Source organism: Alosa pseudoharengus, unplaced genomic scaffold (genome assembly GCF_046254945.1).
Source record: "Alosa pseudoharengus isolate Yale_2024_CS ecotype anadromous, Long Island Sound unplaced genomic scaffold, YU_APseudo_1.1 YU_APseudo_1.1_scf_20, whole genome shotgun sequence".
Taxonomy (NCBI): Eukaryota; Metazoa; Chordata; class Actinopteri; order Clupeiformes; family Clupeidae; genus Alosa; species Alosa pseudoharengus.
Genome location: NW_027468664.1, coordinates 6612946 through 6624015, shown reverse-complemented (window position 1 = coordinate 6624015; position 11070 = coordinate 6612946). Strand labels below are relative to the sequence as shown.

The following is an 11070-nucleotide window of genomic DNA, read 5'->3' as shown; positions in this document are numbered from 1 at the left end:
CTCAAATTAGCTTAATTGAGAGTAACGATTAGTCTCATCAACATCCATCACTTGACCAGTGGTGAGGTTGATCTTTGCTGCCCAAACGCACCGAAAAAAGATGCGGATGCAAGAAAAGGGAAAAGGATCCAAGTTCAGGAAGTTTGCACTAGATGCCAACTGAAACCTACCCGTGTATTCTACACACTGTGACTGTCTCTACAAACTCACCAAATCAGTGCTCTATCGCTTTAGAAATCCACCCAACTTCTAGTGCTGAGCTCGTGCGCTGCATATATATAGTCACCCTTTTCCCATTTGTCTTTCGCTTTCTTTTTTGAGTCTATTCAGCTCTGTAATGTGCGACATATGATGCGTGTTTATGTATGGAATTTATGGACTCAAGACTTTATTCGTTTTGACTTATTTAATAGGAGTTATTTAATAAATCGAGCACATTCACATCTTTTAAGCTTACAGTATTTTGGCACATAAAACTTTCACACAAGATACTGCTAAAATAATGTTACCTCTGCACACAAAAACTTCACCAGACAGATAATCTAACACTGGCATATATCATACACACCACACTATCATACATATCAAAGCATGAGTGTTATAATACTGTAGTCACAAAATATTTAATATTCAGCCAAAAAACATTTTGCACTTAATTTAAGAGGTAATTCTTTATGCATTTCTTTGACTTTAAGAGAGACAACATGTTAATATCCTATACTCAAAAAAGTGTAACTTCATTTACAATAAAAAAAAAGAAGCAAAGGAAAGATAAAAGAGAAACATAAAGGGATAGAGATGAGAGATAACAGCTTTTGGCATCATCCAGCTCCTCGCCAGCTGTGGTTGCTGGGTACTTGGTGTTGATTTCTGAGGAGCTAGGTGCCCTATGCTTGGTGCTATTGGAATTCAGAGGGGGGGGAAAGCAATGTACGCATGTAAGACATATGGAATGACTGTGTGGAGTATAAGCTGTTTCAAAGGACAATGTGCAACAATTACAAAAAATGAGACCATGAGATGAAAGAGAAAACATTCACATGAGGAGGCATTTGCATTTCTTCCTTGTGCTCCATTTAATTAGTGAGCCTGAGAGGTCTCCTTCGCTTCCTTAGAGTTTGAAATGATTACGGAGCACAAGAGGTGAAAAGAAAGACCAAATATAACTACTTCCTGTAGCTTTGGATACCATAATCGGCCAAATGAACAAAAAGCCAACATAATGTAAACAAACACAACACCGAGCAACATGAGAGGAGGGGTAAAAAAAAAAGATTGTTTTCTTCATTTGCGGGGGATCAAACGTCCGTACACGCCATTCCACAGTCAAAAAAGCCCTGGACGTGATTGGTACACAGAGAACAGCCCATCGACAGGAGCCAGCCGTGTCAGAGGAAAGATGCAGAGAGACGCATGCAACAGTGAGAAATAAACATTCTGTGTGCTTCTGCTTACAGACAGCAATGCACCAGGGCCCCTCTACAGGCTCCTGGGCAAGAGAAGGACCCAGTCTAAATCTTAAAGATACTGTACCAATAGACCAGTGAAGGTTTTGCATGACTCCTCGGAGTCTCGTAAGTTCTGACCGCTCTCCATGGACTTGTACCACAGGAGTATTCCTGACCATGCAGTACTCAGAAAAAGCCTGTCTTTCAAGCCTCCATGGGCTTTTTTTTTCTTTCCGAAACTATAGAGGGCCTTTTGTGAAGAGGCCCCCGACGAGTCTTATCATTGTCTGGCCGATCCACAACCACACAAAGCCACGAGGAGAAGACTGCAGCAGCCAGGCCAAACAGGCACAGCCCTCTGAAACAGATGCACTCAACGTACAGAAATAGCAACTCAAACGGACACTGCATGCACCCTCATGCACTGTGCCCTGCGTGGGCCCCATAACTGCTCCCTCCCTGACATACATGCCCCCACTACACACATACATACAATACACAGCCTCGCACTGTAGCTGTAGCAAACCACATTTTTTTTAAGTTATAAAACTGTTCCCATAAGTTACCTGAATTGATTCTTAAAAAAGGCATTTGTACTGCAAAATGTCACTGTCACCCGTGCAGACAAAGTTTGAACCTTTTAACAATGATTTAAAATGAAAAATAATATACATTTATTACATTTTTTTTGTCTCTTAGTTGTCCAAAGAGCAGATTGCAATGTGTTACCAGTAAAGTAGGGAACGGGAGCTGGACTCTAATACAATCATTGGTATCTCTGTTTTGGTAACAGGTAGTGCATTTTCAAAACCACTCAACAAAAAAATAAAACGTAAAAAAAAACATACCCATCTATCATCTTAGGCATCCGCCCTCAGTGTGTTTAGTAACAATAGTCCAAGTCATTTAGGTAACATAAGTGCTTCTTTGGGTATTGAACAGAAATAAAGCCAGAGAAATACCACCAAATTCATGTTCAATATCCAGAGATTACATTAGCCCAATCTCAAACCTCCACACTACTGCCAGCTTAGCACCCCACTAATAAAGATAGGTGTGTGTGTGTCTGTGCGTATATGTGTGTGTGTTTGTGTGTCTGTGTGTGTGTGTCTGTGCGTCTGTGTTTGTGTGTGTGTGTGTGTGTGTGTGTGTGTGTCTGTGCGTCTATGCGTGTGTGTCTGTGTCTGTGTGTGTGTGTGTGTGTGTGTGTGTGTGTGTGTGTGTGTGTGTGTGTGTGTTTGTGCGTGCATGTGTCTGTGTGTGTGTGTTTGTGTGTGTGTGTGTGTCTGTGCGTGTGCATGTATGTGTGTGTATGTGCGTGTGCGTGTGTGTGTGTATGTGCGTGTGTGTGTGTGTGTGGTGGTTCTATATCTGTTATCTGTATGGGAGTATCTTTGTGTTTGTGTCTGTGTTGTGCAGGGGGGGGGGGGGCAATAGGAGTTAACTTTAGGATAGAGCCTCCTCTCCAAAGTAGGAGAAACCTTTAAACTCGTCCTGGTTGATCTGTTTGATGATGTCCTCCTCCACGGGTGTCAAGACAGGATCTTCTCGAGTGAAGTCTTGATCGAAGTTATTTACATCTCGTTTGGTTTTCTGCGCAAGATAAAAAAGTGGGTGAGTGTATTACAGGAGTAATTAAAATGTGAAAGCTTTCATTTAACCTGCAATTCTTTACTCTTCATCACACTGGACCCCAGGTATCTTGAATTTCCCCTTGGGGATCAATAAAGTATGTATCTATATCTATCTATCTAGGTAGTTCCCCCCAACAGCCTAGTTATGCAGGTCATTCATTATTGTCATGGCTTTGGAATACCCTACTACAACATCAAGCAAGATCACCTCATTAAAAACATAACTGAAAACATACTTGACACATACATACTGACATACTGAAAGCAAACAACTCTTTCCCCCTTACATAGCTCATACGCACACACCCAAACCACAGAGTGTTCACCCCACTCCCCTCCTGGAGGCGTTACAGGTCTCTCCGCACCCAAACCAGCAGGTTCAAAGGAAGCTTCTTTCCTGCAGCTGTCACCCTACTAAACTCTAGCTCTGCATTCTAGTAACAACCAACCAACTAAGCCCCCTGTCTATACTTTGTATATCACATTGCACTTTTCAGCTTTTTTACACTTCTTGTTAGACACAAACTGCATTTCGTTGTCTTTGTACTTGTACTCTGCACAATGACAATAAAGTTGAATCTATTCTAATCTATTCTAATCTAATACAGTGCCACCGGAACGTTTTCAGACCCTTTCACATTTCCCACATTTTGTTATGTTTCAGACTCATCTTGAAATGGATTGAATTCATTTTTTTTTCTTATCAATCTACACCAGCTCCAATCCTCCATAAAACGATCTGGCCTTCCTGTCAAACTGAGTAATGGAGGACAAAGGTCCTTGGTCAGACAGGTAACCAATGACCCAATGGTCACTATTAATGAGATTCAGAGTTATTTTGTAAAGATGAGAGAAGCTTGCAACATCATTAACCCTTAAAGGAGTACCGTCACACCGGTGTGACGGGAATGTTGAGAAATGAACGTTCTAAAGAATATCTGGGTTCAATGAATTCAACATAGAATTTTAGAACCTTCAATTGTTGCAGAACTTAGAACATTCAAAAACCTACACCTTTAAGGGTTAGGACAACCATCAGTGCAGCACTCCACCAACCAGGCCTTTATTGTAGAGTGGCCAAATGGAAGCCATTTTTTGGCGGACGTTTGCCAAGAAGCACTTCAACGACTCTCAGACTATATGAGAGGTAAAATCCTTGGGTCTGATGAACCAAAGACTGAACTATTTGGCCACAATTCCTAATGGTGTGTGTGGAAGAAACCAGGCACTGAGCTGCACTGACTGGCTCTTGGGCACTTTCAAAGAAAGTCTTCACACAACCCTGTCTCACAGGAGGAGGAATCTGTTTTTACATCCGCGACGAATGGTGCCGGGACACTGTAGTAGTATGCAAACACTGCTCACCACTGGCGGAGTTTATGATCATAAAGTGCCGTCCTTTTTACCTGTCAAGGGAAAATACTGCGATTCTGCTAGTCGCAGTATACATCCCGCCTACCAACAATAACAGCGATAGGAACGCGGCTCTTAGTGAACTGTACCAGGCTGTCAGTGAACAACAGACGGCACACCCAGACGGTTTCACCATCTTCACTGGAGATTTTAACCATGCAGATCTTAAAACTGTTCTTCCAAAGCTACACCAGCATGTTGATTTTCCAACAAGAGGAGACAACATCCTGGACCTGGTCTACACTACACACAAAGGAGCATACAAAGCCACCCCCCTCCCCCACATTGGACTTTCTGACCATATCACTGTTATGCTAATGCCCGCATACAGACAAAGAGTAAAAGCAAACAAACTGGTTGGTAAGCAGGTAAAAGTGTGGCCTGAGGGAGCCTCCGATGCTCTTCAAGACTGCTTTGACACAACAGACTGGGAAATGTTTAAGCAGGCAGCCACTTACAACAACCAGACAGACATAGAGGAGTATACAGACACTGTAACCTCTTACATCACCAAGTGCATCGATAGATAGATAGATAGATAGATAGATAGATACTTTATTGATCCCCAGGGGAAATTCAAGGTCTCAGCAGCATACAGACAACACAAACACATTCTTTAACAGCAGAAAGAGTAATTAAAGTATATAATATAAAAACACAACTAAGCAATAAGGACAGTAGAAGATAAAGAATATGCTAAATATACTAAAATACAAATTATACTAAATAACACTTAATCTAAATCAATTCTAAAAACAGTATCCACATAGTGGTGATTAATCAATCAGAGGCGCTTGCAATGACTGAGGCAGGGACTGAGCCTGTGATTCTCTGTGCATAGTAAGGTCAGGTAAGGTGCTCTAAGGTGCTCTGTGTGAATGAGTGTCATGGTGGTAGTGCAATGGTGATAGTGGTAGTGGTCATGGTGATAGTGCAAATGAGTAAGTCAACAGTGCAACAATGCAGAAATAAAGTAAAGTAAAGTCTATATATCTATATATTTAACTATTTTAAGAAAAGGTATATGTGTGGCCACAGTTCGGCTGTGGCAATGAGGGGGGGGGGGGGGTTATGCATATGTGCTAATGTGCTAATATAGCACGCAAACAGTGAGGCATAAAGACAGTGGTAAAAGTGGCTAGTGGACAGACAGTATCCAAACATGGAGGGGGTGAAGAGGCAGACAGACTATGCAGAGAAGTCTATCTCTCCTCTTCCCTTAAGTGAGGCATTGAACACATCGATGATGTGACCCACACAAAAGACATCATCACTCGGGCTAACTGGAAGCCATGGCTGACAGGGGATGTCCTCAGGCTGCTGAGGGCCAGAGACAAAGCCTACAGAGCTGGGGATGAAGCTGGCATGAGAACAGCGAGAGCCAACCTGTTCCGTGGCATCAAGGAAGCAAAAAAGGAATACACTCACAAGATAACCACCCACTTCAAAGACAGCAGGAAAGCCTATGGCAGGGCATTCAGGCCCTCACGGACTACAAGCCCGCGCCACAGAGCTGTGAGAGCAACATCCCTCTGCTCAACAATCTGAACCGCTTCTTTGCTCGCTTTGAAGCACAAAACAGCACTTGCCCACAGAAGACCCCTCCCCATCCACACGAGCAGCCCCTGTGCCTCTCTGCCGACAGCGTGAAGAGGACACTTGCTGCTATCAACACCCGTAAGGCAACAGGCCCAGACAACATCCCAGGTCGTGTGCTGAAGGACTGCGCTGAGGAGCTTAAGGATGTCTTCACAGACATCTTTAACACTTCCCTGAAGCAAGCCATCGTCCCATCATGTTTCAAAGCTGCCACCATCATACCTGTGGCGAAGAAAACTGCTCCATCCTGCTTCAATGATTACCGCACCGTGGCACTGACACCCATCATCATGAAGTGCTTTGAGCGGCTTGTCATGTCACACATCAAATCCATTCTCCCCCCCACCCTGGACCCCTTCCAGTTTGCATACCGAGCCAAACAGTCCACAGAGGATGCAATCTGCTCTGCCCTCCACCCAGCCCTCACCCACCTGGAAAAAAGAGACTCATATGTGAGATTGCTGTTTATAGTATTCAGTTCTGCATTCAACACCATAATACCACAACAACTCATCTGCAAACTTGACAAACTGGGACTCAGTACCTACCTCTGCAACTGGCTACTGGACTTCCTCTGTCAGAGGCCTCAAGTAGTACGTGTTGGCAATAATATCTCAAGCAGCATCACACTGAGCACGGGGGCTCCCCAAGGCTGCGTGCTCAGTCCGCTGCTCTTCACCCTGCTGATGCATGACTGCACTGCAACCTACTGCAACAACCACATAGTGAAATTTGCTGATGACACAACCCTGGTGGGTCTCATCACCAAGGGCGACGAGACTCAATACAGGTTGGAGGTCGACCTTCTGACCACGTGGTGCAGGGACAACAACCTCCTGCTGAACGTCAGCAAGACCAAGGAGATTGTTGTAGACTTCCGGAGAGGTCACACCCAACACCTGCCACTGACCATCGACGGTTCTGTGGTGGAGAGCGTGAGCAGCACCAAATTCCTGGCGGTGCACATCAGCGAAGACTTCTCCTGGACCACCAACACTGCATCAGTGGCGAAGAAAGCTCAGCGCCACCTCTACTTCCTGCGGAAACTCAGGCGAGCAAGTGCTCCACCAGCCATCATGACAACATTCTACCGAGGCACCATTGAGAGCATCCTCTCCAGCTGTATCGCTGTGTGGGGTGGAAGCTGCACTGAATACAACAGGAAAGCCCTGCAGCGCATAGTGAACACAGCTGGAAGGATTATTGGTGCTTCACTCCCCTCCCTGAAGGACATTTACACCACCCACCTCACCCGCAAGGCGACCACAATTGTGAGTGATGCAAGTCACCCCGCTCACAATTTGTTTGATCTACTGCCCTCTGGGAAGAGGTACAGAAGCCTGCGCTCCCGCACCACCAGACTCACCAACAGCTTCATACACCAGGCTGTTAGGATGCTGAACTCTCTCCCCCCTCTCCCCCCTCCACCCTCAGCTACATAACATCCTGGACTTTGGACCCACAATGGCTGCCTACTCCACTTGCACTACTCCACTTGTACACTTGCACACATTGCAACTTGTTGTTGTCCTGAAAACACTTCTGAACACACTTCTGCTGCTCTTACATAACTTGCACCACTATGCCACTTGCATACTTAGGTCAAACAGAACTACCTCAGCCATTTATTGGCCTGACTTTTGCACTATCATATTGACTGTCTATGCACAATTGCACAATTTCAACCCAAATTTTGCTGCTCTTATTTCTTCATTGTATGTGCCTTCTTATGACTTTGACTTTGACTTTTGACTTTTGACTTTTCTTTGACCTTGACAGGTCTACGGGCTCGTGGCTTGGTTTTAACTCTGACACACACCATCAAATGTGAGACGGTGATCTTCTATAGACAGATGTGTGCCTCTCCTAAAAAGGTCCAATGAATTCAATTAGGCACGGGTGGACCATTGGACCATTGAAGTAGGATGCACCAGAGCTCAATTGCAAGCATCATAACAAATGGTGTGAAAACGTATGTATATGTTTTTATATTCAAATTCAGTTGCATTCAAACTACTGCAAAAAATGACAGAATTTGTCATGTCTGACTGACATTCATTTCTGGTTGACTTGACTGAACATTATGGATAACATGTTTCTACACAGATAAAAGAGCTTGGTTTGTTTGTTTCGTTTTGGTGTGGGGGTGTCATTGTTGGGAAGTGTTGTTGTGTTTCCACTGAACTCTAGAGGTATATCACTTGTAAACACGGGGGATTCCAAACATAATCTTTATGATTTTTTAAAGGAGTGGTCACAAGTGCTTCTTATTTCAGAGGAGCATGAGGCCTATACCACAAAAGAAGGAATAGAGCAAGTACAATCTAAAAAAACTGCAGTAGAATATCTTATACAAAGAAACCAAAAGCATCTAAAACCCACCACACACACACAGGCAGACACACAGTGTGGTAGCTAAGGGAAACCAATGTGGTGGCATTTGGAAGTCAGAGAGAGGGTTACGACAAGGGCAGAAGGGCACACGAACGGTGACATGATATTGGCCTCTACATGACCTTTCTCTCTCTGCCTTTATCTCTGGATCTCAGCGTCTGTCTTTCACAGCCAGTTAGCGTAACTGGCTGTGAAAGACACATCTCACCACACACATATTCAGTTCACTCTGGGAAAGCAGAAGTGGGCTGAGACTGTCTAAACCACAGGGACCCAAGACAAGAGACATAAAGAGACATTATCAACAAACTATATGTCTGCTGCACTGCTATCTGTATGTTCCATTCAGCCTATGTGATATACGCGTGTGTCCATTGTGGAAAGTGGAAACACTGCATGCATTGGGATGCATAGTGTGTGTGTGTCAAGTGGTAGAGATTGAAGCGTGTGTGTGTCATGTAGAGTGGTAGAGATTGAAGCGTGTGTGTGTCATGTAGATTGGTAAAGATTGAAGCGTGTGTGTGTCATGTACAGTGGTAGAGATTGAAGTGTTTGTGTTTGCTTACGATGCGAGGCTTGAAGGGAGGCCTGACTCGCCTCTGCTCCAGCAGCAGCCAGTCGATCTCTCGGAAGAAGGAGTGGGCTTTGATGGCCTCCTCCAGGCCCTGGGACACCACACAGCCCAGGCGCTTACTGGGGTTCTTGGTCATGAACTGTGCCGAGAGAAGCAGACACAATAATAAGAGATCTCAACCACCCTGCCGCACATCAAATTCCACAATCGTCCAGATGTACAGTCGCTCATGTTTGTGCACACACACACACACACACACACACACACACACACACACACAGAGAGAGACACACAGACAGAAAAAGAAAGAGAAAGAGAGAAATGGGCTCAAATGCAGAGGCACACAGAGGCACACTCACCCACAAACCACAACGAGAGCAAGTGCAGCAAACTTAGTAACTGATAAAAACAAAGTCTGCTATGCTGCTATGAAGATAGTTGCATGGTTGCAATGACGTGTGCATTAGGAGCATCCAAACCGGTGAGGAGATATCAGACACATATGCACATGAGACGCTACTGTAGGACATGATGGACAAGAGTGGGAAAGGACAAATGACCCCCCCAAACAAACCGGACATTGGCTGGGAATGCTGGGAGTGCAAAAGTGAAAGTAACTGTGGACTTCTCTCTTTCTCGTTCTCTCTCTCTCTCTCTCTCTCTCTCTTTCTTTCTCTTTCTCTCTCTCTGTCTTTCTCTCTCTCTTTCTGGGTTAACACGGCCTCACCGCTTTCAGGATGCTGACCGCTTCTTTGCTGAGCCAGACGGGGTAGAGCACGTCGTCGTGCAGGATGGACTCAAACAGGTCGTCCTCGTTGTCGGCCTCAAACGGAGGCTGTCCCGCCATCATCTCGTACATTAGCACGCCCAGCGCCCACCAGTCCACCGACGGCCCGTACTCAAGCTCCTGCAAGATCTGTGTGTGTGTGTGTGTGTGTGTGTGTGTGTGTGTGTGTGTGTGTGAGTGAGTGTGTGTGTGTGTGTGTGTGTGTGTGTGTGTGTGTGAGTGTGTGTGTGTGTGTGTGTGTGTGTGTGTGAGTGTGTGTGTGTGTGTGTGTGTGTGTGTGTGTGTGTGAGTGAGTGAGTGTGTGTGTGTGTGTGTGTGTATGTGTGTGTGTGTGTGTGTAATGTAAAGTTAGAGAGTGAGGAGTGAATATAAAAACCTTAAATGTCATTTCTCTTTCACTTTCTATCACATAGTCAATAACCAAACAGAATGCTGTAGCGCTGTGGTGTACTGTACAGCATTTTAAATCAGTGAGTTATCAGCAGTGGGAATGGCCACAGAAGACTAATATACTGTACCTCTGGAGCGATGTAGTCTGGGGTGCCACAGAAGGTCGTGGTGGTGACTCCATCCAGGATTCCCTCTTTGCACATGCCAAAGTCAGCCAGCTTACAGTGGCCCTCCGCATCCAGCAGAATATTGTCCAGCTTTAAGTCCCTGAGCAGAGCAAAGACAAAGAGGAACAGCCCTTTCAACAATTATTATTAAAAAGTACATTTTATTATATATGCCTAATAGTCATGAGGGGTAAACGGTGGCAAAGACAACAAGTGTAAAAAATGAATAATATGCATTTGGTCTGTATTTCTCCTGTACAATGATCTTTAAGGATGTGTGATCGTGTCAGTGTGTTTGGAGTGGGGTGTATAGGTGCTGACTGGACAGAAGCATCACCTGTAGATGACTCCGTGCTGATGCAGGAACATCAGCGCAGAAGTGACCTCGGCAGCATAGAAGCGTGAGCGCGGCTCATCAAACTTCCTGGACCTCTGGATCTGAAACATGAGGTCTCCCCCATTCACGTACTCCATCACAAAGAACAGGCGGTCCTGAAGACAACACAAATCACAGAACAAACTGATGAAAAATGTGAATCACCAGTCATATAACTGAGCCACCTGATGACAGATAATGGCTAAGTGTAGTGTTTTTCGTGGGATTGTGACACAGAGAGTAAATTCCATTTCCACGAGTCTACTAATTACTGGCTGTGGTTTTGAC

At 44.8% G+C, this 11070-nt stretch overlaps 1 protein-coding gene across 2 annotated transcripts in view; it reads right to left on the bottom strand.

The window, feature by feature from the left end:
- Window positions 1-425: 425 nt before the first annotated feature.
- prkcea (protein kinase C, epsilon a) overlaps window positions 426-11070 on the bottom strand; it is a 33470-nt gene continuing 22825 nt past the window's right edge. For both annotated transcript variants that reach the window (XM_076296367.1, XM_076296369.1), the window contains 5 exons: window positions 10744-10898; window positions 10368-10506; window positions 9790-9978; window positions 9055-9201; window positions 426-3041 (listed from right to left, as the gene is read on the bottom strand). In XM_076296367.1, coding sequence (XP_076152482.1) covers window positions 2895-3041; window positions 9055-9201; window positions 9790-9978; window positions 10368-10506; window positions 10744-10898 — 777 coding nt within the window. In that variant the 3' untranslated portion in view covers window positions 426-2894. The remainder of the gene's footprint in view (window positions 3042-9054; window positions 9202-9789; window positions 9979-10367; window positions 10507-10743; window positions 10899-11070) is intronic.